The sequence below is a fragment of the Eulemur rufifrons genome, chromosome 16 (genome assembly GCF_041146395.1).
Source record: "Eulemur rufifrons isolate Redbay chromosome 16, OSU_ERuf_1, whole genome shotgun sequence".
In the NCBI taxonomy this organism is placed as follows: Eukaryota; Metazoa; Chordata; class Mammalia; order Primates; family Lemuridae; genus Eulemur; species Eulemur rufifrons.
In genome coordinates, this window is record NC_090998.1 from 90,014,667 (window position 1) to 90,040,190 (window position 25,524).

General features: G+C 49.7%; 1 protein-coding gene across 2 annotated transcripts; it reads left to right on the forward strand.

Annotated features, from left to right (window-relative positions):
* On the forward strand, positions 1 to 25,082 carry TEF (TEF transcription factor, PAR bZIP family member). Of its 2 annotated transcripts, none has more exons than XM_069490636.1 (4): positions 1 to 142; positions 14,007 to 14,324; positions 20,055 to 20,275; positions 21,436 to 25,082. In XM_069490636.1, exons 1-4 carry the CDS (start codon positions 76 to 78, stop codon positions 21,649 to 21,651), a joined length of 822 nt encoding a protein of 273 aa, XP_069346737.1. In that variant the 5' UTR covers positions 1 to 75; the 3' UTR covers positions 21,652 to 25,082. The 2 variants fall into 2 exon arrangements, with proteins under 2 accessions (XP_069346737.1, XP_069346736.1); XM_069490635.1 differs by lacking the exon at positions 1 to 142 and adding an exon at positions 10,254 to 10,482.
* Positions 25,083 to 25,524: the final 442 nt, after the last annotated feature.

Below are 25,524 nucleotides of genomic sequence, written 5' to 3' on the forward strand. Positions count from 1 at the left end.
TCCCCCAGGCAAGCACCTCCCGCTGGGCTGTGTTGAGCTGTGTTGAGCTGCAACCGGTTCGGAGTGGCCCCTGCCATGGACATGCCTGAGGTCCTCAAGTCCCTGCTGGAGCACTCTCTTCCTTGGCCAGAGAAGAGGACAGGTAGGAGCACAGGTGGTCTGCGCTGGCTGGCTGCCCAGGTGCCCAAGGGATGGGGACAGCCACAGGTACAGTGGCAGGACAGGCATCTCCAGGCCAGGGAGGTTCCACAGCAGGGGTCTGCCCTTGGCTCCCCTGTGCAGGAGGAATGGCCGCGGTGCAGAGAGGAACTGGGGAGACTTGTGGGGGCCTCACCAACTCCGGGGCTGCCCTCTAGGCCTGCTGGCTTTGGGAAGCCATGGGGCCAGTGTGTGGCCACTGACAGGTGCTATGCTCATGTGGGACAAGGACAGGACAGAGGGCCCTGTTGAAAGAATCCAGCTGGATGCTCACGGCTTATTAAGCTCCCTCCCTATGCACGCTGGGGGTGGCAGAGGAGCGGCAGAGACTGGATTCAGGCAGCAGGAGCCCGTGTCTGGAGAAGAGGCTCCCGCTCACCCGCTGGAGGGCTGAACTCGCGGATGGGATGGAAGCTGTTATGTAACGGGACCACGAGGCTGGAAGGCCCGAGCTCCTAGGATACCACAGGCAAACACAGCAGCGCAGGAGGGTGGAGGGGGGTGTGGACCTAGGGGCAGACCCAGCGGCCAGCACCAGGTGTCTCCCAAGTCCTGCCTGGGAAACCCAAGGGCGGGTTTTGGGGAGAGTCCTGATAAATATTTCCCCAAATCTCTTCTGTTGCAAGACGTCAGGGGTGCACCCGTTGGGTGCACCCCCTGGTGCAATGAGGAGTTTCAATGCTGAAACTCCTCATTGCCTTCACAGGGGCGGCTGGCCTCTGCTGCCCGAGTCTGACTTAGGCCCCTGGGACATCCCCCCAAGGGACCTTTCTCAGGCCTCTCCCTCATCCTGCTGTGCTGGCACCTCACATAGCTCATCCCAGGTGGCCCTGGTTGTCCCTACAGGAATTCCTTCCACAGGACTCTCTTAGCCCACTCCCAAATTTAGGAATCAGAGGACAGACACCACAGCCCATGGCCTCCTGGCATCCCTCTGGAGCCCGTGTGGGCTTGCCTTTAAGTCAGGCAAGGAGGGGTGGCAGGCTCTGCTCCTCCAGAGTCAGTGTCTGAGGGAGGAAGGTCATTTCCAGAGCTCAGGGCAGGGCCCCCCATGGGCTCTCTCATGGAGCTTGGGCACAGGCCCATTAGGCCACACCCTGCGGTTCTGAATGCTGGGGGCAGTTCAGGCCACCCTCTGAGGTGAGGATCACAGAAGGAGCTGCTGTGCCCCCGGAACACTTGGGACACCAGCTGCCCACCAGGAGAAGTCCACCCCCTCAGGGAAGCCCTCTGCAGCTCAGCCCAAGGGATGAGCCCCAGTTGGAGTCCACACCCACAAACAGGCCACAGGTGACTTCTTTGCCATCTCTGAGTGGCCCGTGTAGGTGGGCAAAGCTGGAAGGCTTTCCAACGGCTAAGGTGGGGGGTTCCCTTCTTGGCCCAGGCACCCAGCGAAGGTGGTGCTGCCCGCTTCTGGCCCTACTCAGGTGCCCAGGGGCCCCCTGCATGCACAGGAGCGGCAGGGCTTCCAGCAGAGCAGGGGAGGGCTCTTGGGGGCGACTCAGGGCACTGCTCCTAGGATGAGGATAACAAGGCCTTTGAAGTGTGGCAGCAGCTGCTGGTCCCTGGCTCCCAGCTGGGCTGCAGAGCCCTGCGACAGCTGAAAAGTCCCCATCCCTCACTGTGGATGGGCAGAGTTAGGGGCCAGCACTCAGGGGACTTGCCTGAGGCTTCACGCAGAGCTTTGCCACGTGCTGCAAGCTCCGGCTGAGGCTTAGTCAGTCTGATATGGCTGGGTAGGTCCAAGGGCCAGAGCCTCGGGCCGCCTCTTATTCCTTCACTGCTGTCTCACTGAGGGTCAGAGGCATGAGGGACTGACAGATGCCTGCAGCCAACTGGGTGAATCAGGGGACAAAGGGGTCACAAAGAGCTCAGTCGCATTACTGCCCCCAACCAAAGCTGCCAGGCTGGCCAGATCATTTATAAAAATAAAAATATCTACCTGAAAAGCAATATACCGTGGTGGAAAGAAAGAACACCCACCATGCAGAACTGGAATTTTAAGCAGTCGTGAAAGTGCCCCAAAAGTTCTTGTTGAAGCAGCTTCTCTCCCATTTCCCACTGCTCCAGCTTCAAACCTCAATGGAGAAAGACAGCTGAGGCCAGTTGCCCCAGAACACACATGCCCTCAGGGTCAAGTGCCTTTGCTCTGGTGGACTTTCCACTGCTCCCTGTCCAGTGTGAAAGGGGGCAGGTTTCTTCTTGGACTACACACTCCCCACTTTCTCTTCTTCCTTCAGCCCGATGGCTGTGCTTCAGCACACATTTAGGTCACGTGCAAAGCACATCTTGGCTTCAGTGGGAGGGAATTTCAGAGGAAAGCCGTGAGGAGTGTGAGAAATTCCAGGTGTGCTCTCCCCAGACTCTGTCTTCCCTGCAGCCTCCCCCTCCACTTTCCAGTTCAAAGAGACTCCCTGAGACCCAAACATGGGGCTCATTGCCCAGTCTGCGCACACCTCTGCCTCTTTCCTGTCGCTGGGTAAGCAGAATTTCTCCAGCAGAGCTGACCAGACTCCAGACTCCCTTGGCTTCCAGCTACAATGGCTGCCTGGCGGCTCTCTCCTTGGGCAGAGCAATCCATGTCCAGCAAAAGGGTGGATCTGTGCCCCAAGCCCTGACTCAGTTTCACTTCTGTGTCTCTGGGCCCTGATCCCTAAAGACTACTCTTCCTGTCTTCACTCCCACCCTGTCTCCCAAGGATCCTCTTCCAAGAGCTGATTCTATTCCAGACTGCTCACTCCATCTCTCACTTCCTTCTTCTCCAGCTTCTGGGAAGACCCTGTGTCTATAAACCATACTGTTAATACCAGCTCTTTAAACCCCATCCTTCCCTCAGCCCACGGAGCTTGGCTGTGCTTAGAGGTGCCCCCCATCTTCCTGCCATCTTTGGTCATTCGGGCCTCCTTTCTAATGAGCTGTGAAGTAGGAAAACACACTCAAAGGCTGAACAAGTCCTTGGCTTTGAGCTGGGCAGGCAGGGTGCCCATCTGGGGCACTCCTAAACCAGAATCCCCTCTGGACAAGGCAGTGTGGCCCAGGGAAGATGGCAGGGGCTTATAATCACAGACAGCATATGAATCCTGAAGCTGCTGCCCACTGCTCAGGAATCCTTGACCTGTCTCTCTCTCTCTACCTCCAATCTGTAAAAAAGGGAGAAAGAATATCCGCTTCACAAGCCTGTTGCCAGGATCAAATGAGTTATCCTACGTGAAGGTGTTTGCAAACTGTGAAGTGCCATGCTGTTTTCTCTATGAAAGGCAAAGAGTAGCCTGGTATTATGCTCCTTCCACCTGCATCACACTTGCAATCTGACCCTCACTGCCTTTCCGCCTTCCTTTAAAGAACTGGAAGTTACAAATTTCTGCGCGCGTGCACACACCCACACCCACACCCACACCCACACACAGGCTGTCTCCTTGGAACCTTGGAAACATGCGCTGAGGCTCCTAGGGGCATGTGCCATTGGCCCTGCACAGGAGAGCCAGTTTTGTAATAACAGGCAGGATCTCTTCGGGACTTGCTGGGGCAGAGACAGGGGTATAGGAGGAGAGGCCTTGGTACTGTCCTCTTGGTGGGGGGACGGAAATGGGCTGAGAGGATGAGCTCAGTGCAGCCTGGGGTGCTCCCCGGCCCCCAGCTTAGCCTTAGCAGAGGTCCATGTGGTTGCCTCCTCTCACAGTCTGGGGGAGCCATATCAAAAACTGAGAAATTGTAGCCTTTGTTTTCAGGGAGGACAGAGAAGGGGGCCCTCTATGTGCTGGACTTGTTAGCTCATTTAATCCTCACTACCACCTTCTAAATAGTGTATTTTCCCCATTCTTCTGGTGAGAAAAGGAACTGAGATTGGCTACCCTCAGGGCCAGTATGTGGACCAGCCTCTCTTTTCCTCCAGAGCCGCCTTCTCTATTTGTCCCCCCTCACCAATCAGAGAAGTGTGAGAAACTAAGTCTCACCAAGTACCAGACACTGAGGGCGGTGTCCAGGAGTGCCCCTTCTGGATGGGTCTGCATCAGGCCTGACCCAAAGCTAGGCTGCTAAAGGAATGACTCCTGGTTCTTACAGCCACTGTCTCTTGAGCATGTGCCAGGAACTGTGTTATGTGCTTCTACATGACTGTCTGTGCAATGGCTTTGCAAGGGAGGTATGATTATCCTGTCTACAGATGTGAAGATGGTTGTTCAGAGATGGGAAGACCACACAGCTGTCGAGGGATACAAACCCAGTTCCTCCTGCTACCAGGTTCATGCTACCCACGGGATTCCCTGGTCTCTGAAACCACGTCTCAGGGCAGCGCCTCTCAGTTATCCGATCGCTCATCATTTGCTTATTGAGCATTTGCTGTGCTTGTGGCTCAGGGGTGAATGAGATGAACGCTGCCATTGCTGCCCTGGTGTTTGCATTCCAGTGGGGAAGACAGTCAGCCATCAGAGGGTCAGGACCAGCCCCTCTCTCAGGGGGTGACATTTGAGCTGAGACCTGGAGGGTGAGGAAGAGCCAGCTACACAAGGAAATTTCAGACTATGGGAATAGCATTTGCAAAGGCCCTTTCCTGGGGCAGGGAAGATGAAATGTGTCTGACAAATAAAAGGCCACTGTGGCCAGGCACTGTGACATCTGCTGTAGTCCTGCCTACTTGGGAGGCTGAGGCAGGAGGATCACTTGAGCCTAGAAGTTTGAGGCTGAAGTGAGGTATGACTGTGCTTGTGAATAACCACTGCACTCCAGCCTGGGTAACACAGCGAGACCCTGTCTCTCAAAAATAAAAATGAAAAAGGCCACTGTAGCTTCAGAAAGTGAGCAAGGGGGAGAGAAGTACAGGTGAGGTTATAGAGACCCACAGGGGTGAGGCTGCAGGGCCTTGAAGTTCATAAAGAAGAGTAAGGCTGTCACCTTCCTATCTTTAAGGCCCCACCCACTACCACTATTCTTGGGGAAAATGTAAGGTGAGGAGGAATGAGGTATCCCCAGAACCATCTAACATGGAATTATAGTATGAGTTTACATTAACTGAGCACTTGCTATGTGCCATGTGCTGTCCTCAGCACTGTGCCTAAACCGACTCATTTACTTCAGACACTCAGGCACACAAAGGTTAAGTAAACTACCCAAGAATACAAAGGAAGTACAGGTGACCCTTGAACAACACAGGGGTTAGGGACACTGACCCCTTGCACAGTTGAAAATTTGAGCATAACTTTTGACTGCCCAAAAACTTAACTACTAATAGCCTATTGTTGACTAGAAGCCTTATGTATAACAAACAGTTGTTTAACACATATTTTGTATGTTACATGTATTTTCACAATGAAGTAGGAAAATGTTATTAAGAAAATCATAAGGAAGAGAAAATACATTTACTGTTCATTAAGTAGAAGTGGATCATCATGAAGGTCTTCCTCATTATCTTCACGTTGAGCAGGCTGAGGAAGAGGAAGAACAGGAGGGGCTGCTCTTGCATCTCAGGGGTGGCAGAGGCAGAAAAGGTGGAAGAAGTGGAAGGGGAGGCAGAAGAGGCAGGCACACTTGGTGTAATGTTTATGGGGAAAAAAATCCATATACAAGTGGACCTTGCGGTTCAGACCTGTGTTGTTCAAGGGTCAACTATAGTCGATGCAGGTAACCAGCCCGGGTGGCCTGGCTCCAGGGCCCACAACCTACTCCAGGCTTCTACTGGAGAAACTATGGCTGTCAGGCAGTGACTGTTGAGTTGTCACAGAGGCTGGAGGTGAGAGCTTCTCCCTGGATATAGCACTCTTAGGGCTGCTCTCCATCTGTAATCCAAACTATGGGAGTGGACAAAATGCAAGCCAAACAGGAAACCAGTACTCTCGAGAGTACTGAAGAGATGGACAAGAATTTAGTAAAGAGCCTCCACCTACCACTTCTCCCCTGGAACACACTGAGACCAACGTACAAACCACAGAGCCCAGAATTTTGCAGCCACGGGTATGTGGACTAGAAAGGAGAGTTGTTGGCACAGCTAGTGCTAGGGGACTTGCCTTAAGGATGGCTCATGTTTGTTATTCCCGGTTCAATTGTAAATCAAACACAGTGACTGTTACTTAATGATCATAACGCTCCAAATGTATATAACTTGGCTCTGAAAGGTTTTGTCAACCCTCTTTCCACCACCACCACCAACAAAGCAAGCCAACAAATATCTACTGAGTTACAACCCTGAACAAAACATTGTGCTCTCCTGCATTTGGTATTGGCAGACAACACAGATAACCGGGCTTTGCTGGAGCTTAAAAGAACACTTATCATTGTCCTGCCATTACATATCCCAGGCCCATGTCTCATTTTTCAGGAAGTCAGAAGATGGAGTGGGACTGTCCTAAATGCTGAATATATGGCCAAAGAGATGATTATGGGGTATCTGGTCAAAAGCTCCCATGCTGGAGTTTTAGTTCCTCTAAACTTCCAGTTTAAATAATAATAATCTGAGCCAGGCACAGTGGTCCACACCTGTAGTCCCAGGTACTCAGGAGGCTGGGGTGGGAGAATCACAGGATCACTTAAGGCCAGGAATTCGAGGCTTCAGTGAGCTATGATGGAGCCACTGCACTCCAGCCTAGGTGACAGAGTGAGACCCAGTCTCTAATAAATAAATAAATAAGTTTTTTAAAATCCAGATTGGCAAAAAGGCTTAATGAAAATCATTTGTTCTGCATATACTCAACTGAATAAAGTTTTTAACTTGGGCCAGTTAGCAGATTTCTGGAACAGTAACGAGTAGAACTCAAAGCCAGTCCAGCTCTGGAAAATGGGCATTTCATATCCCATCTCATCTTTAACTTAGACTCCAAACCCACCCTCAGGCCTACAGTCTTGTCCTCACACCCAAAATATTAATAGTTCTACTCCTGACCTGATACAACCTGAAGGGAAAGGGAAGGGTGGGCACCCACCCACTTCACACCGCACCCTGTTCTGGGCACACACTTGACATTGCTTATAACATATAAACCTCACAACCACCCTATGAGGTAGGCAGGTCCACCTCTGGCTCAGACAGAAGAACTCACTCACCCAAGGCCACATGGCTGGTCAGTGGCTGAGGGGAGACTCTCCCCAGGCTACGCTCCCAAACCCACAAAGTCACCACTGTCCACGTGTCCCTCAAGAAGCCACTGTACTGAAAACCTGTCACTACAGAATACTAAGGTACATTTCATATCTTTAAAGTCTTAACCACATATTAATAATAACATGTTCTTCTTACAGAGTTTGTAGGGTTCACAAGGACCATGGAAATTAGCTGATTACTTCTCACAACATTTATTCCCCCACTAAGAGAAGGGGCAAGATCACTCCGTTATTTCCACTTTATTGATAGGAGATGGTAGAGAGAGGCTGCTGTGGCTCTTCTTGGGCCAGGTGGAGAATGAAGAAAACAGAATGGCTCCTGCCTCCAGCAGCGTGCTGTCCACTGCAAGTCGGCAACGTAGCCAACCTCACAGCTTGCAGTTGAGCACAAGAGAGAACGTGTTTATAATGCTCCCTCACTATCTGTGATAGACCATTTACCCTTTGGTTATCCGGGAGGAAAAATGTTCTCTGGGGAGTGTCAGTACATGAACCAAGAACACAATCAAAACTGAGTTGTAAAGCCCTAACCTGCTAGTCTCACTTCTCACCAGAGTCACTTGTGTGTTAGGTTAGTTACTCCAGGTGGCGGATGGGTGGCATAGGCATATCCATTTTGGATAACTATAACTAAAAAAAAGAAAATCCAAATCTTCACTTCCTCTTACTACATCTCATCTTTGTCATAAACAAATGTTATAACCTTCCATTGTTATGTTATTAAGCCTACTCTAATATGTTGAAACTTTTTCCCCCACAATAATGTCAATTGGCCACAAAAAATATACAATTAACTCTAACCCAGCGAGTCTCTCCATGGCCAAACTAGCCGTTTTTTGTGTTTTTTTCTTTTTTTAAAGCTTCCTATATTATTTTAACCCATTTCCTTGGAATGCCCTTTGAATTTTATTTCTAAAAACCTCTAGGTCAGTTTCTCCTAAACACATCTTAGTTTAGGCACATACAGAATTCACACTAACAACAATTCTACAACAAAACAGATTTTCTGTACACAATTGACTTTTTCTACTAAAGTGAGAGTAGTACAGGCATTGTGCTAGCCTCTGAGATAATGGATACACCAACCAATGGATTTATATCCATCAAAGTTTTAGTAAAATTATGAAAACTACCATTTGTTGCAGGTTTGCAATTGTACATTTATACACACTGACTCATGGAAACCCCGTAAGGTACAATAGAGCCTGCTCTTCTTCCATTTGACATGTGAGGAAAAGGAAGTCTGGAGAGGGGAAGCCGTTAGTTGGAGGCATGAGATTCAGGAAATGACCAAAGTCATTAGAATGGCAGTGAGAACTTGAATTTTGGAGTAAGACTCCACCATCCTGTCCCTACCACTGTCCAAAGTCCTTCAGATCTCTTGCTTTCCAGGCCTGCTCAGCTACCCAACTTTTTTTTTTTTGTCAACTCCCAGCAAAATTTTGATTGCAGCAGCTTGACAACTTTTAGCTAGCTGTGAGTTTGGGTCACGCATCTATCCCCTGAACCAAGGACTGCCATTCTACCATCCCCCCAACCGCCACTTCTACAAGGCCCGGGCCATTGGAAGGATACAGGACAAATGAGCCAAAGTCTCTGCCCTCTGGGAGTACGCCGGGAGAGGGTAGCGCTGTCTGGGTTTGAAGCAGAGTTACGACCTGTATTATAGAGTACAAAGTTCTGAGCGCTGTTTAGGAGCAGCTTCTCAAAACGTCTTTACCTTTGTGTACCCTTCCACATTTTACATTTCTACAGGTTTCCTGAGGAACTCCCAGGGAGTATTTATATTTTAAAAGAAGAGGTGGTTCTCCCACAAAATGTGGGATCTTTACCTTGTGTAAAAGAGATTTTCTTCCCCTAGGTAAAAGAAGGATAAGTCTTAAAAAGGAACGATCAGAGCTATTTGGGACTGTAGAGATTATCTGACCCAACCTCTTAATTTTATGGCCAAGGAAACAAGCTCAAGTGAAGCAACTAGACTTTCCCAAGGTCACAAGCTAGTAAGCGGGAGGACGGAAGCGTGTGCAGGGCCCTGGCTCAGGGATGGGCCTCAAGAATGCTCCCTCCACGCTAGTGTTTATCTGGCCGCCACGCCCGCGCCAGAAACCGGGGATCAGTGGGCAACCTGACACCTCACTTCCGCGGCGGCCAAGCCTGCTCTGGCCATCCCAAGGTTCGGCAGGTCGCCGTCCGCCGTTCTGCCCTCGGGCAACCTCTGGGTCGCGTGGGAGGAAAAGCGCCGGGCTGGGCTTCGCGTCCCCTTCTCACGACCCTGGGCAGAGTCCGCGGAACAACAGGCCCGGCCCTCCCTTCCCAGCCCCGCCGCAACCCCGCACGTGCGGCGCCTCGTGCACCGCCCCGGGCCCCGCCCTCGCCCTCCATTGGCTGTTCCCGCGCCGTCCTCCTCTTCCCCCCCCCCCACGCGACTGGCCTCGGTTGAGGCTCCACGTGACCCACGGGGGGGCTGTCCGCGCAGACCGAGCGGGCTCTCGGATAGGCTGCCCTGGCCGGCCTGTCCGCGCCCAGCCCCGCCTCCCTCCGGTGGCGCAGCCAGAAGGTTGCGAGGTTGGGACTGGAGGGAAAGGATACGGAGGTCTGGGAGAAGGCGGGGGTTACAGAAAGAGTGGCGAAAGGGACACACCCGGTAGAGGGGAAGGGGCCGCAGCCGAAGGAAGCCTCCACCACAGACTCCACCAGGCTCCAATCAGGGGACGCGGACGCGGGCGGGGCGGGGCCTCCAGCGGAGGCGCCTCACCTGGCCCCGCACGTGTCTCGCTCACCCCGGCTGCCCAGCCAATCACGGCCCGGGAAGGTGGGCCAATCCGAAGCCGCAATCTCGGGAAGCCGGCCTGGCCTCATAAATAATTAATGTCCCAGAGCCGGTCTGCAGGCGGGGTAGGGATGGAGGGAGGCGGGGGTGCCGCTGAGCGCCTGCGCAGTAGCTGTCCGTGTCGGCAGCTGCAGCGGGTCGCACGGCTCTGGCCCATCTCGGGGGGCGGGCGGGGGAGGCGAAGCGCGCGGGCAGGGCGCGGGGCACGATGTCCGACGCGGGCGGCGGAAAGAAGCCGCCTGTGGAGCCGCAGGCTGGGCCAGGCCCGGGGCCGGGGCGTGCACCTGGGGAAAGGGGCCTGCCGGGCTCCTTTCCACTGGTCTTGAAGAAACTGATGGAGAACCCCCCGCGCGAGGCGCGCCTCGGTGAGGGGGGTGGTCCGCGCGTGCCTGGGGGCGGGGTTTCTGCAGGGGCGGGGCCGGAGAGGGCGGGGCCGGGGAGGTTGGAGGTCGGGGTGAAGTGGTCCAGCGGAGGGGGATGGGGGCCGGGGATGACGAGGAGCCTGAAGGACGAGGCGGGGGCGCTGGGGAGAGGAGGTCAGGGACAAGCTGAGAGAGGAAGGGTCAGGAGGGAGAGTATGGTTGGGGGCGCGAGGAGGAGGTTCGTGTAGGGGTTTCTGAGGAGGGTGGTGGGGGTCGGGAGCAGGCACTTAAGTGACGCTCCAGGGCGCCGCCTCTGGGGCTGCCTGCACCGGATCACTCGGGATGCTTGTTTAAAATGCCGGTTCCTGGCCACACCCAATCTGCAGCTCTTGGGACAGGAGTCTGCATTTTAAGGAGCACCCTAATGCACTTCACCCGGTTGACTTCAAAGTCCACCAAAGTTTGAGAAGCGCTGGACCAAGGTGGCAGACTGTCGTTGTATACAGCCTTCCCCCTCCTGGGGGGAGGACGTAGCTTCCTTCCTGGGTGTGAGTATCCTCAGCTGCTAGGTCCACGCTGGAGCCTTTCTGGAAACGTGTCTCAGGGCTGCTGTTGAGGTGCGGGTGGGGGAAGGGAGTGGGCAAGGATGCGGGTGTCTTCTCAGGGGGGCTTTGGACGAGGCAGGGACTGGGTGAGGGTCAGAGTGAGGTCCCTGAGACCCTTCCCCTGGTTGTTTGGGGCCACAGGGGCAGGACTGAACTTCGCCTTATTTCCTAGAACACAGAGGTCCCTGGAGCATATGTGGAAAGCAGGGTTGGCCTTGATTTTTGGCTTGGGAGATGAGGTTCGGGGAGCAGCAGGCATGCCACCTATTGCGGGGGTTTTAGGTGCAGTGAAGTATACTTTCAGTCTGAGACCTTTTCATTTCCAAGAGCCATCAGTATTATTCAGGGATTTGGGAAGGGATAGGCCTTCTGTTAATTGCCTGTCCTGGAGAATTAATTTTCCTTTTAAAAATGCCATTTCTCTTCCTTTTCTGGGTGTGTTCTGAGGCTCCCATCCCTATGGCTGTCACTTTTAGGTTTATAAATAGCTTTAGCACATCAGGTGAGGCCAGGCTCTCTCCTCCTGCTTTGGGACCTCATGTCCACAAATCCTTCTGTTTGTTTTTAAGGCAATGCTTTGTTCCAAATCTGAGGCTGAAATGAGCTGCAGGGACAGGTGTACACATCTGGCAGATGCTTGTTTAAGATTACCAGATAATAACCATCCTAGTAACCTACTAGAACCTAGTAATTCTAAATTACATTTGCAGAGTGCTCACAAAGCACTTTGACATAATCCTATTTCATTTAGACTTCCACAACAGCCCTGTAGGGTATTATCCCCATTTCCCAGGTGAGGAAAGTTGAGGCCCTGAAAGGTGAAGGTGCTTCTCAAGTTTGGTACTTTTTCTACTGTATCACACTAGCAACCACTGGTGTCAATTCCTGAGATCTAAGTGATGGACTAGTCCTTTATGTCTTACAGTTTAAAACTTCACCTTACAAAAACATTCATTTAAAATATCCTTACTGGCCGGGCGCGGTGGCTCACACCTGTAATCCTAGCACTCTGGGAGGCCAAGGTGAGCGGATCGTTTGAGCTCAGGAGTTCGAGACCAGCCTGAGCAAGAGCGAGACCCCATCTCTACTAAAAATAGAAAGAAATTATATAGACCGCTAAAAATATTGAAAAAATTAGCCGGGCAGGGTGGCGCATGCCTGTAGTCCCAGCTACTCGGGAGGCTGAGACAGGAGCATCGCTTGAGCTCAGGAGTTTGAGGTTGCTGTGAGCTAGGCTGACGCCACGGCACTCACTCTAGCCTGGGCAACAGAGTGAGACTCTGTCTCAAAAAAAAAAAAAAAAAAAAAATCCTTACTTAGGCCAAGCAAAACCTGGAACTTATTGTTGCTTGTCCTTCAGTATGGCTGCTTTTCTATCTCTATCTCCTCCCTTCTCTTGCCTCCATTGATCCCAAATGACCCCACCTGACGTGGGCCACAGTCATTTCTGAACAGAATGTGGAGTCCAGATCTCAGGGGAGGAGAACAGGAAGGCCATCTGGCCCACCCAGCCCACCAGGGCTTGGCTTTTTACTTCCCAATTTGTTTTAAATCAAAGGCTGGTACAGAATGCAGTTGCAGGAACTCAAGTTATTAATAATTTGTATTAGAAGCCCTGACCAAGTTCTGTTTGTCAAAATATCCACCTTCTTAATTCACTGATTATGTTCATTTTTAATTGAACCAACAAGCTGCTTTTTGTCTGTCTATGGTCTAGGAGTCCATGCGTGACTGGTTTATTTCCAACATAATCATATTTGATTTCTCCTTTTCACTTCTAAATCCAAAGTTCAAAGTTGTCTCCCTCAATTTTGAAAACCCATTGTGAACTTGTCATGATTTTATCTCCCACTTCCCTGATTAGCCTCCCTGTCAATTTGATTTCCTTCCAACCTTGTCACATTTCTCTCTTCTCTTTTTTCTTAATTGCCCTCTCTTGGATATCCACGTGCATAACTTTTTGACTGAGACAATTAGGCAGGATCCAGTCCCCATTAATTAATTTTGCTTTGAATAGAAGCAGTCTTTCTTCTTCAACTCCACCCTCTCCTTTCTCCCAGAAAACCTACCTTCAGTCTTTTCAGGGATAAAGGTCTCTTGCTCTGAAAAAGGTCCTGAAAAGACAGCTCCAGGCCCTCTCTGTCTAATTAACCTAAAGTGAATCTGTTTGCAAATCCAATAGTCTACATTCAATATGCACATTTTCTCATAGCCCATTGTCTGCCTATTCCTTTGTGGGCCCCTAAAATCTAGAAATGATTCAGACACAGTCCCTGTTCCCTGTGAGCACACAGTAATAATGAATGCCTGCTGTGTGCTACGATCTATATAACATAGATGCTTTCAAATGTTAGCTCTAATCTTCACCAAAGAGACAACTTTATCCTTATGTGTAGTGGAGGACACTGAGGCTCAGAGAGGTTAAGTAACATGGCTAAGGTCACACATCACACAGCAAGTGGGTGACAGAGCTAGGATTCATCCCTGGGCTAGGTTGCTGTGCAGAAGCATCACCAGAGGAAACAGGACAGGAGAATACAAAAGTTCTTGACCTGAAAATGTCAGCCCTTTCCATGCTCAGATATCAGGAGAGGTCAGAAAACTCCATTTCCTTCTTTATAGCCTCTATCCTGCTGATGCTAGTCCTACAGCCTATTCTGAATTAACCCTGTGACCATGTCAGGCCTCAGAGCATGTGGTAAGCGTTACGGGAGAGTCAGGCATGGATGAGGGCGTGATACCGTCTCTAAAGGAGATCAGCTGGGGCTTGTTCAAGCAGCAGAATAGAGTGGGCTCTTGAAATGCATGGGATGGAATCAGGGCTCTGAGAAAGATGGGTCGGGCCTGTGAGGCTCACTGCCTACCTTCTGGGATTGAGTTACCCCCTTGCATGGTGTCTCATCACAGATTTTGTGTCTGCAGATAAGGAAAAGGGGAAGGAAAAGCTGGAGGAGGATGAGGCAGCAGCTGCCAGCACCATGGCTGTCTCAGCCTCCCTCATGCCACCCATCTGGGATAAGACCATCCCATACGACGGCGAGTCTTTCCACCTGGAGTACATGGACCTGGACGAGTTCCTGCTAGAGAATGGCATCCCTGCCAGCCCCACCCACCTGGCCCAGAACCTGCTGCTTCCTGTAGCTGAGCTGGAAGGAAAGGAGTCTGCCAGCTCTTCCACAGCGTCCCCACCATCCTCCTCCACTGCCATCTTTCAGCCCTCTGAAACCGTGTCCAGCACAGGTTAGTGACAGGCCTTTGGGCAGGGCCACCTGCCCCACCCAAAGAAGTCCACTTCCCACTGAGCATGTTTGTGTGGACACCAAACCCATTGAGCCCTATCTCTGGGGGGAGGTCCTGGTGGGGCTGCTGTGTGGAGAAACCCTGTGCTCCCCACCCTTCAGCACAGTCCTTGAGGCTGCAGATAAAAATAGTAGTGACATCAGCAGCAGTCAGAGCCTTTCTGATGCTTGGTATGCTGCAAATGGTCACGGCCGTGGACTGAGCACTTCCAGTCTGAAGCCTTGCAGGATAGAAATCCCACTCTCCTTTTCCTCGATGCTCTTTTGCCCCCACACTTGCTCTGCCATGGATTATCCAGAAGCTCAGGCAGTAATAATATTAACACCTACTGACATTTGGTTAGCACTGACTCTGTGCCAGATATGAACATGTAATCCTCACAAGAACGTTATGAGATTAGTACTGTTAACCCTCTTTTACAGGTGAGGAAACTGAGGCACAGAGAAGTAACTTGCCCACAGTCACAAAGCTGGTAGTTAATGGAGGCAGCAGTTGAACCAAGGATATCTGACTCCATAGCTAGGTACTGCTTAGGCCCTGGCATGCAGAAGGCACTCCCACTGCCTAGGTAGGAACTTGGTCAGGCTCCGTCCTTCATCCTCTTACTCTTTGTACCTCTGGGGATTGGTTTGTTTGTTTTCATGCCCCTTGAACATGAACTTACCGGAGGAGACATAGCTCCTGTTTCAGGGGGCTCTGCAAAGGTTTCTGCAGGTTCAGTTAGGGGCATACAGGCTGATGTCTCCTGGGAGCTGGTATGTCACCCAGGGAACCCACATCTAGGAAATTCACATGGTCTCTCTTTTTTTAAACCTTTTGTTATGGAAGAATTTTCAAACAAAATACAAAAGTAAGAAACTACTGTAATGAACCTCCATGTAACCATCACCCAGCTTCAACAATTCTTAACTCATAAGCAATTATTTTCAATTAAATCTAGATATTGTATCATCTTAGCCATAAATATTTCAATATGTGTCTAAAATAGAATTCTAGGCCGGGCAGGGTGGCTCACGCCTGTAATCCTAGCACTCTGGGAGGCCGAGGCGGGAGGATCACTCAAGGTCAGGAGTTCGAGACCAGCCTGAGCAAGAGTGAGACCCCTGTCTCTACTAAAAATAGAAAGAAATTATCTGGACAACTAAAAATATTTATAGAAAAAATTAGCCAGGCATGGTGGCACATGGCGGTAGTCCCAGCTACTCGGGAGGCTGAGGCAGAAGGATTGCTTGAGCCCGGGAGTTTGAGGTTGCTGTGAGCTAGGCTGATGCCACAGCACTCGAGCCCGGGCAACAGAGTGAGACTCTGTCTCAAAATAAATAAATAAAACAAAATAAAATATAAGGATTCTGGCTGGGCATGGTGGCTCAGCTGTAATCCCAGCATTTTGGGAGGCAAAGCTGGAGGATCACTTAAGGATAGGAATTGGAGACCAGCTTAGGCAACATAGCAAGACCCCATCTCTTAAAAAGAAAAAAATTAGCCAGGCGTGGTGGCTTGCACCTGTAGTCCCAGCTACTTGGAAGACTGACGCAGGAGAATTGCCAAGCCCAAGAGTTGGAGGCTGCAGTGAGCTATGATAATGCCACTGCACTCCAGCCTGGGCAATAGAGCAAGACCCCACCTCTAAAACAAACATAAAATTATAGAATATAAGAGTTCTTTTTAAAAAGACATAACCAAAATACCAGTTTTACATCCAAAATTGACATTAAATCCATCAGCATTCCGATTTCCAAAGTTGTCTCATAAATGTTTTACAGGTTGTTTGAATCAATATCCAAATAAGGCCTATACATTGCATTTGGTTGATAAGTCTCTTAAATTTCTAACTATAGGCTTCCTTCCCCTTTTTTTTCATTGCAATTTATTTGTTCATGAAACTGAATCATTTATCCTGTAAAATTTTACATGCGCTGGGTTTTGCTGGCTGTATTCTGTGGTGCCATTTAACATGTTTCTTTGCTCCTAATTTTTTTCCTGTAAACCGATTAGTTCTAGAGGCCTTTGCTGATTCTGGCAGAATTCTCATTTGAAGGCGGGTCATTTTTGTTCTGGCTTTCCTAGAAGGCTGCTTCCACGTGTGGGTAGAGGAGGGAGCTGAAAATGAGCTTCCATCTTGTACCATCTTGTATAATTGTTTCATTATATATTACAATGTAATAATAATAGAAATAAAGTGCACAACAAATTTAATGTGCTTGATTCATCCCGAAACCATCCCCTTACCCCTGGTCCATGGAAAAATTATCTTCCATGAAAACAGTCCCTGGTGCCAAAAAGGTTGGGGACTGCTGCCTTAGACCACTTAGATGGCATCTGCCTTTGATTCTATTTTTAAGTAGACCTTTTTAATGAAGTATGTCATACATGAGTGCACATATCATAAATGTGCGGCTCAATGAATCTTTACAAAGTGAACCCACCCACATAATTATCACCCTAATCAGGATATAAAACACTGTTAGTGTCTCTGAAGTACCTTATGATCCTGCTCAGTCATTATTCCCTAAAGGTAAGCATCATTATTATTTCTATCACCAAAGATTGGTTTTGCTTGTAGTTGAACTTTCTATAAATGGAATTGTGTAGTATGTCCTCTTTTTTGTTTTTAACTGTCACAAGTTAATTACGTTTATACTCTTACATTTATAGCTTCCTATAGCTAGCTTTATGGTATAATGTAAATTATGTGGGCATCAGAATTTCTTTAACAAAAAAGTTTTACAGAATATATTTTTGAAATACTCTTTTGACAGAAAAAATCACAATAAAAATGAAGTAAGATTTATATTGAAGACTTACACATATGGTAGGAATGGAAGTAGAATTCCTTCTCTTAATTTTTCAATCCATTCTGTAGAAAAGACACAAGTAATATGTATTCTTTTGTATACACTGAAGTGTACAACTAAAGTTGTATACTAAAGTTGGCTTTCAGTCAACTTTATGTTTGTGAAAATCATCTGTGTTGTTGCATGTAGTAATACTTTGTTAATTTTCATTGCTGAGTAGTATTCCACTGTATGAGCATGCCACAGGTTATCCATTCTACAGTCGAAGGACATTTGGGGTGTTTCTAGTTTGGGTTATGAATAGAGCTGCCATGAACATTTGTGTGCATATCTTTTGATAAATATATGTATGCATTTCTCTTGGGTTTTGCTTAGGAATAGAATGCCTGGGTCCTCGGACATGCATATATTCAGCTTTTGTAGATACTGCCAAGCAGTGTACGTAGTGGTCGTATCCATTTATACCCCCATCAGCAAAGTATTGAAGTTCTAGTTGTCAGCTTTTAATTTTAATTTTGACATCTTTTGTAATGGTGGACCTCAGAAAATAATGTTTCAGGCAAATTACTAAGAGACCTGTTACCTTTCCCTCTTCCTCCAGCAGAGTAATTTTAAGGTCTTATAGTCATTTGCTAGAATTTGTTCACAGAGCTATCCACTGGGAAGGGGGGAGTCCTCCAAAACTTTGCCCCCCCTCCCCGAGCCTCTTTTTTATGCACTCTTTGCAAATTGTCCCATTTTGTTTCCTGGGGCTTTCTCTTGTCCTGTCCCTGAAACTTAACCACATCGTGGCATTTGGTTGCTGCTGAAAGGCACCCAGACATGGAATCACTTTGAACAGCATTTTCATGTGGTAGGTACCTTGGCTGTTTGTCTTGCAGGTATGGGGTTCGGCAGGCCCCTGTATTCCTACAGTTACATCAGTCTCTGCTCATTCACTCCTCTGATGCTCCGATCTCTTTGTAATTAATCCCCTCTAATAGTTTATGTGTGTGATCCTGTTAAAACCTAAGTCTGATTGTGTCATGCCTCTGCTCAGAACCCTCCAATGACTTCCCATCTCAGGGTATGAGTCAAAATCAGCACCATTGCCATTTAGACCAGATAAGTTTTGGTCGTGGTTGGAGGAGAGACTGGCTTGTGCACTGTAAGATGTTTGGGAGCACCCCTAGCTTCCACCCACTAGATGCCAGTAGCACTCCCTCCAGTCCTGATGTAGCCAGATATCCTCTGCAAGGCAGAAAACCACTGCTTTATTGGAATTAAAGGCCCAACATTTTCTGTTCCAGACTCATCTTATTATTCTCCCTTCTCATTCATTTACTCCAGCCACATTGGCCTTCTTACTATTCCTTGAACATACCAGCCAAGCACCTACCCCAGGGCCTTTGCACTTGATATTCATGCTGAAGTTTTCTCCCAAATATCCACATGGCATCTAACATTCTTACAGATATTTTATATTTATCTTGTGTAATTTCAGTTTTCCCCACTAGATCAACATTCCATGAAGGCAGAGATTTTTACTTGTTTGTTAGACTGTTTTGTCTTTGCCAGGACAGTATGTGGCATATAGTAGGTGTTCAATAAATATCTGTTGACTGAATAATTATTTTATGCACTCCTGTCAGTAGCATTGAATGAGTTGGCCAAACGTATATATATTTTTTTTTATAACTTATCTTTGATAACACACAACCTTTGAATTCTTTTTTTTTTTTTTTTTTTGAAACAGAGTCTCACTCTGTTGCCCGGGCTGGAGTGCCGTGACATCAGCCCAGCTCACAGCAACCTCAAACTCCTGGGCTCAAGCAATCCTCCTGGCTCAGCCAGGAGGTAGCTGGGACTATAGGCATGTGCCACCATGCCCGGCTAATTTTTATATATATATATTTAGCTGTCCAGCTAATTTCTTTCTGTTTTTTTAGTATAGACTGGGTCTTGCTCTTGCTCAGGCTGGTCTCGAACTCCTGCGAGGATCCACCTGCCTCAGCCTCCCAGAGTGCTAGGATTACAGGTGTGAGCCACCGCACCCGGCCACAACCTTTGAATTCTGAATGTGGCTTTAATCCAATGTCCGCTATAAAGCGGCAGCCAGATGGGGCAGGGAAGAACAAGGAATCAGAGTCAGCTAGACCAAAGTTCAAACTTTCATTCAGTCACTTATCATCTGTATAACCCTGAGAAAACCGTTTCATTTCTCTGAGCCTTAATTTTCTCATCTGTAGAATAGAGTTAACACCCATCTTCCTTTCAGAGTTTTCATAAGACTAAATGATGGCTGGTTGCGGTGGCTCATGCCTGTAATCCTAGCACTCTGGGAGGCCGAGGCGGAATGATCGCTTGAGCTCAAGAGTTTGAGACCAGCCTGAGCAAGAGCGAGACCCTGTCTCTACCAAAAAGAAAAAAAAAAAAAGACTAAATGAGTGACAGTGACTGACACATCTCAGGGACTCAAAAGTGGAACCCATTTCAGTTACTCAGTTTGTCCCTAACCCATTGGAGTTCACAGAGAGATTCAGCTGTTTCTCCGTACTTAAGAACTTGAAATCACAGGAAGTTAAGGGGGTATAGTGATATGTTTTGCTTAACATTTCTGGGGGGGCAGAAAACAATTGGAAAATCCTGTCTTTCAAGGGTCTCTGTTTCTTTTGAGCATTCTGTTCCTAAAAGGAAGAATTCTTTCCATGTTTGCATTGTTGAATTGAACCACGTGTGCTAGTCTGGCCTGGGGGCTGGTGCTGTTGTGGTTTTCTTCCCCCTAAGTGGCAGTGGTTTTTGCAACCCTGAGATTCAAGCAGGTGTCTGGGTTTGTGATGTGGGTCTTCTTTGTGCAGTGGGCTGCTTCAAGACCACCTGCCTCTGTGTTTTTCAGAATCTTCCCTGGAAAAGGAGAGAGAGACTCCCAGTCCCATTGACCCTAACTGTGTGGAGGTGGATGTGAACTTCAATCCTGACCCTGCTGACCTGGTTCTCTCCAGCGTGCCAGGTGGGGAGCTCTTCAACCCTCGGAAGCACAAGTTTGCAGAGGAGGACCTGAAGCCCCAGCCCATGATCAAAAAGGCCAAGAAGGTCTTTGTCCCTGATGAGCAGAAGGTAACCTGGTATTCTTTATAAGTAAAGCTGCAACATTGGTCCAGGAGCTGAGGGGCTAGGCTTCCTCACATTTGACCTTATCTGGAGAACCCTCCCTCTTTGTGGACTTTGTATAGAAAGACATGAGTTCCGTGCATAGAGCCACATCCTGCAGCAATTTGGTAGAAATAAAGGGAGTCAGGTGGCATTTGGCCCCAGTGTGACTCCCTGTAGTTTCTCTCTCCTGACCCAGGCCATCAGCTGTGTTGATGTTCCTGCTTCCCTGGCTTTAGCCCAGCCATTGGGCAAGAGCTCACTAGACCACAGGAACCATGGCTGAACAAGTCCTCACTTTGAGGGACAAAAGATTGCTTGTATGTTGCCATCCCCAGGGATGAACAAGCAGCCCTCAAGCTCCTGGCTCTGTAAGAACTGGTGAGAAGAGGGAATGCTGCCGTTTTTCCATCCTATCCTATGAAAAACTTGCAGGAAAGACTTTTCATCCAAAGCTTTAGAGTCAAGCAGACCTGGGTTCAAATCCCACTTTGTCACCTGTGACCTAGCTGTACCTCAGGTTCTTCATCTGTAAAATGGGAATTGAACCTGCCTCTCAGGAGGTTTCTGAGACTTTAATGATAATAATGGTGATAATGGTAAACATTTATATGGTACTTACTCTACCAGGCATGGTTATAAGCATTTTTTATATATTAGATCATTTAATCTTCAAACAACTCCATGAAGTAGTTACAGCTCTTAGTTCTCCTTGTAAAGATAAGGGACCTGAAACATTGAGAGCTAAGGTCTGGCACGGTTGCACTGCCAGTAATCTTGCAGAGCCAAGATTTGAACTCAGGGGACTAGACCCACGTAACAGGCCCTTAGCCACAACCCGAACACGTGAGGCAAGGGTGTAGGTGGCAGCCCTCGGTCGGCTACCAGCAGATGGGTCTCCTTCCCTCTACCTTGTAACCTACTGAGGACTTTGTTTCTCATCCCCCCCACCCCAGGGGGCAGTTCCCGTCTGTGTGCCTCAGCATGTGCTGCTCCTTCCCTCGGGTCCCAGCTTTAGTTCTGGCCAGCCCAGATGAGTGATGAGGGGAATCCGGGTGGCGGGAGGGGAAGGATTGGGTGCTCTCATGGGGAAAGACGCGCAACCCACAGAGGGCACTTCTCCACAGGATGAAAAGTACTGGACAAGACGCAAAAAAAACAATGTGGCTGCTAAACGGTCACGGGACGCCCGGCGCCTGAAAGAAAATCAGATCACCATCCGGGCAGCCTTCCTGGAGAAGGAGAACACAGCCCTGCGGACGGAGGTGGCCGAGCTACGCAAGGAGGTGGGCAAGTGCAAGACCATTGTGTCCAAGTACGAGACCAAGTACGGGCCCTTGTAACCTGTGCCCACCGCCCGGGCGGGGCACTGCTTGCACCTCAGACCTCTGCCTGGGGGCTCCCTGAAACCCCTCACACACGTGGAGACTTATGACTCGTCATGGGCGCGTGGCGGCACACCTGTCTCGGGAGCGTTCACGTCTCAGCTTCATTATAACACGGGCGGCGCACGTGGCGACTTCCCCAGGGGGCCAGCCTCCTCACTGGTGGGGAGTGTGAGAGAATCTACGTAGACGGGGGAATCGGCCTTAGTTTCTGTTCTTGGATGTCCCGGTTGAATCAGAAGGGGACCTCTGGAGTACAAATCCTCCTTTCACAGGGCACTCAGGCTTCTCCTGACTCTCCCTCAGTCTCCAGCCTGGGCTGCCAAGGGCTGTCTCTGCAGAAGGAGTCGTAATTGTTGTCACCCTTATGTCTTCTCAGGTAGCAGGGTGCATTTCCACTTGGGGTGTGTCTGTCACGCACCTCATCCTCCCCAGAAAATCTTTGAGAGAAACATCAGTTCCCATCTTCCTTGGAGTTAGAAGGACAAGCCAGCTCCTCCTCTAGTGTCTGCATGGCTGGCAGGCCACAGGAGCAGGGTGTTTGCACAGCCTGGCCTGGGGTTTGAGTCTGGAGCCTGCAGCAGGAGTTTGCCCAATCATTCTTAGCCCTCGAACCACTATTCCCCTGTGGCTCTGAGGTCTGGAAGCCAGGGAGGAGGCCCTGGTGACTGGCCCTCTCTGTGTTTCATGCCCATGGAGGACAGACTCCCAGGGCAGCTAGTCTCTGAGCCCTAGGCTGCCAGCACAGAGGGAGAACTTTTCACCTCCTCTCCAGGCCACCTGTGGAGGCCACCTGAGTCTCTTGTTTGTCCCACTAGACTGGGCCTCCAGGCCTACTGTTTCTTTTCACCCAATAACTAATCTCAGATCGTAGATTTATAAGGAAAACCCCTCTTATCCAGGAAGCTTTAATGTCCTGGACCCAGGATGCAGCTTCCTTGTGGTGTTCAGAAAACTGGCCTCCGCAGTCCCCTTACACTGTGGGCACGAGAGCTGGGGCACGTTTCTTGAGAAACTCCTGTTTTTTCTTGCTCTGCTCACCATTGTGGCCCAGGCCAGAGTCCCCTCTCCCTGGGGCAGAGAGGGCTTCCTGGTTCTTGCTTCAGGATCCCTCCCATGTGCGCTGCCCAGAGACTCAGCACGGCAGGGCACCTAGTCGGGTTGCTGAGGTCGCAGTGCACCCCTTGGGAATAGCAGGCTGTTGGGACATTTACACAGGCCTAGAGTCCCCTCAATCTGGGTCCCAGGAGACGGGGGCCACCCGCACAAGCCTGGCCATGGCATGGAGGGATTCTCACAGCTGCAGCTTCTTCTGCCTCACAACTGCTCCTTTCTCTTGTGTCTGGCTGAACTCATCCTTTTGCTCTGCCCAGAAAGTTGACTGAGGAAATTCGTGGAAGCCTCTGCTCATTTGGGTTAGTTGGGCACCCTTGAGATGGGTGTGTTTATTTGCTCAGGGCGGGCAGCCTATGGTGAAGAGGAGACAGAAGTGACAGGTGTACTTTGTCATACGTAACACTGGCTTTATTTAAAGTGATGGCTCAGAGTCCCAGGCCAGACCTCTAAAGACTTTTCATAACAGATGTTAAGACCAGGCTGTGGGCTGCACCCCAGGGGAATGCCACGGCCCTCCGGGGACCTGTACACCCACTTCTCTGGGGGACTTCACAAGGGTCCCTGAGGCCAAGGGAGGTCACCCCTCTCTCCAGGCCCTGACTTTTACTTTGCGGTTCTATAAAAACCATGTACACACTTTTCACTCTATTATAACCACACAGGGCAGGTGCATCCAGCATGTCAGTGTCCTGCCCTGGGCAGCTCGCCCTCCTGGGCACTCTCTCTCTGGTCTGGCTGTTCACCAAGAGGGCAGTTCTCATTTTGTTATTGGTAGAAGAGCCTTGAGCTTAAAAGCTCTTCATTTTCTTTGGCCAGAAGTATATGGTTTGTGTTTTCTCACTTTTATTTTTTTTAAAGGATGGACACTTAATCTCTGGATGGTGTCCATGTGTCCATATTCCAACCCCAGTGGGTAGGATGGTGGCTTGATGTCTCTCCTTTCTGTCCCACCTTTTGCCTGTTTGGTGCCCTCCCCCTCTCCCCCACCCCAGGCAGTAGGTGGCGGGTTCCTTCCCAAAGTGCTTACTTGGAAAGAGTGTGGCTACTGGACTCTTTCAGAAGAATCCTTTTGAGTCAGGAGCCTGGCAGGGACAGGACAGAGTATGTCCATAGCGGACATTATAGAGAAGATAAGTGTTCAGGTAAGGTTGTCTCCTCCCCCGGCCTAAGAATTGAGTCCTTGCAGGAGGAAAGGGTCGGTGCCTGCACAGTTTCTGCTAGGGAAACGGGAGTCTCCCTGACTCCCTCCTGGGCCCTCTCTATCCTGGGACTGACAGCGGAAGACTGAGGCTCCTGTGCTCAGATCTCTGACATCTAAAAAGCACTGGAGGCTGGAGAAGCTGACTTAACCTTGGCTTTCCATGGGTTCATGATGGGCTTGGAAGTGCCACCCACTTCCTAAGGGTCCTGTCTTCAGCGTCCTCATGGCAGCCTCACTACAACCTCAGAACAGACAAATCATGAATGAGCTGGAACGTTGCAAGAATATACATATTATAAATGTATATAGAGATATATATTCATTTAGATGGAGAGAGAGCTTTCAAGGTCAATGGCAACTCTGTGAAGGACCTGGGTAATTTACCCTCAGCTGAAGGAAGGGGTTTGCCTGTCTGGCTCCTTAGGTTGGCGCAGGCACTTAGCAGTGATCCTTGACTTTGGGTACCCGTCACCCTGCTGAGAGGGCTGCCGTGGCCCTGGGCAGGCAGCTCCTACGGTTCTCTGGCCTGAGGCAGGTCGGCAGGTTGGGAGCCCCTTTGTGCTGGGCAGCTCTCCACCCAGGGCCCTGGGAGCTATGCTCCCTGCAACACAAAGGGCCGAGGAGCTTCTGGTTTTCATGGCAAAGCTCCACCCCAGAGCTCCCTTTAACATCTGCTAATTAAGTGCAATAAATTTTTCTAGAAAATGGCAAAGATGACTTCCAGGTGGATATTGCTATCTTATGGTGTTGGGGATGCCAGAACACCACTTGGTTTTATTTTTCTAAGTGCATGTGATGTGATAAGAGTGTGTGGGGCTCTGTGTCCTCCCCTGGGAGCTGGCATTCCAGTGGGCCCCTCTCTCCTTTACCTTTGTTGGGGGAAGGAGACAAGAGAAAAATCCCTTCTTCCCAGCTGGAGAGGGCGGAAGCAGACCACAGCCCATCGGCCTTATGTGCGTGTGTGCGTGCGAGTGTGTCGTGCTGGTGGGCCAGAGCGATGTGGTGGGGAGGGAAGCTGGGAATGTATCCTTTTCAAGCAAAATTAAATATTTTGAGAAGAGAATTTTGAGACTGTCTTTTCTGTTCTCCCCCAACCCCCACCTCCCCTAAGTTTCCTCTCTGTGTGTTAGCTTAGGAGCCTGAGAGATAGGCCAAAAAACTCTCTCATTAGAATCCATCCCAGACACCCCCTTCATCACCATCCAGATACCCTTGGCATCTAAAATCTAACCTCTAGGCCGGGCGAGGTGGCTCATACCTATAATCCTAGCACTCTAGGATACCGGGGTGGGAGGATCATTCAATGTCAGGAGTTCGAGACTGGCCTCAGCAAGAGCGAGACCCCGTCTCTACTAAAAACAGAAAGCTGGACAACTAAAAACATATGGAAAAAATTAGCTGGGCATGGTGGCACATGCCTGTAGTCCCAGCTACTCGGGAGCCTGAGGCAGAAGGATTGCTTAAGCCCAGGTGTTTGGGTTGCTGTGAGCTAGGTTGACACAACAGCACTCTAG

Excerpts from the sequence above, each read along its gene's own strand:
- TEF (XM_069490635.1), top strand. The coding sequence starts at position 10,326 with ATGTCCGACGCGGGCGGCGGAAAGAAGCCGCCTGTGGAGCCGCAGGCT. Across the intron at positions 10,483-14,006 it reads CCCGCGCGAGGCGCGCCTCG|ATAAGGAAAAGGGGAAGGAA; the intron begins GTGAGGGGGGTG and ends TTGTGTCTGCAG. Across the intron at positions 14,325-20,054 it reads TGAAACCGTGTCCAGCACAG|AATCTTCCCTGGAAAAGGAG; the intron begins GTTAGTGACAGG and ends TGTGTTTTTCAG.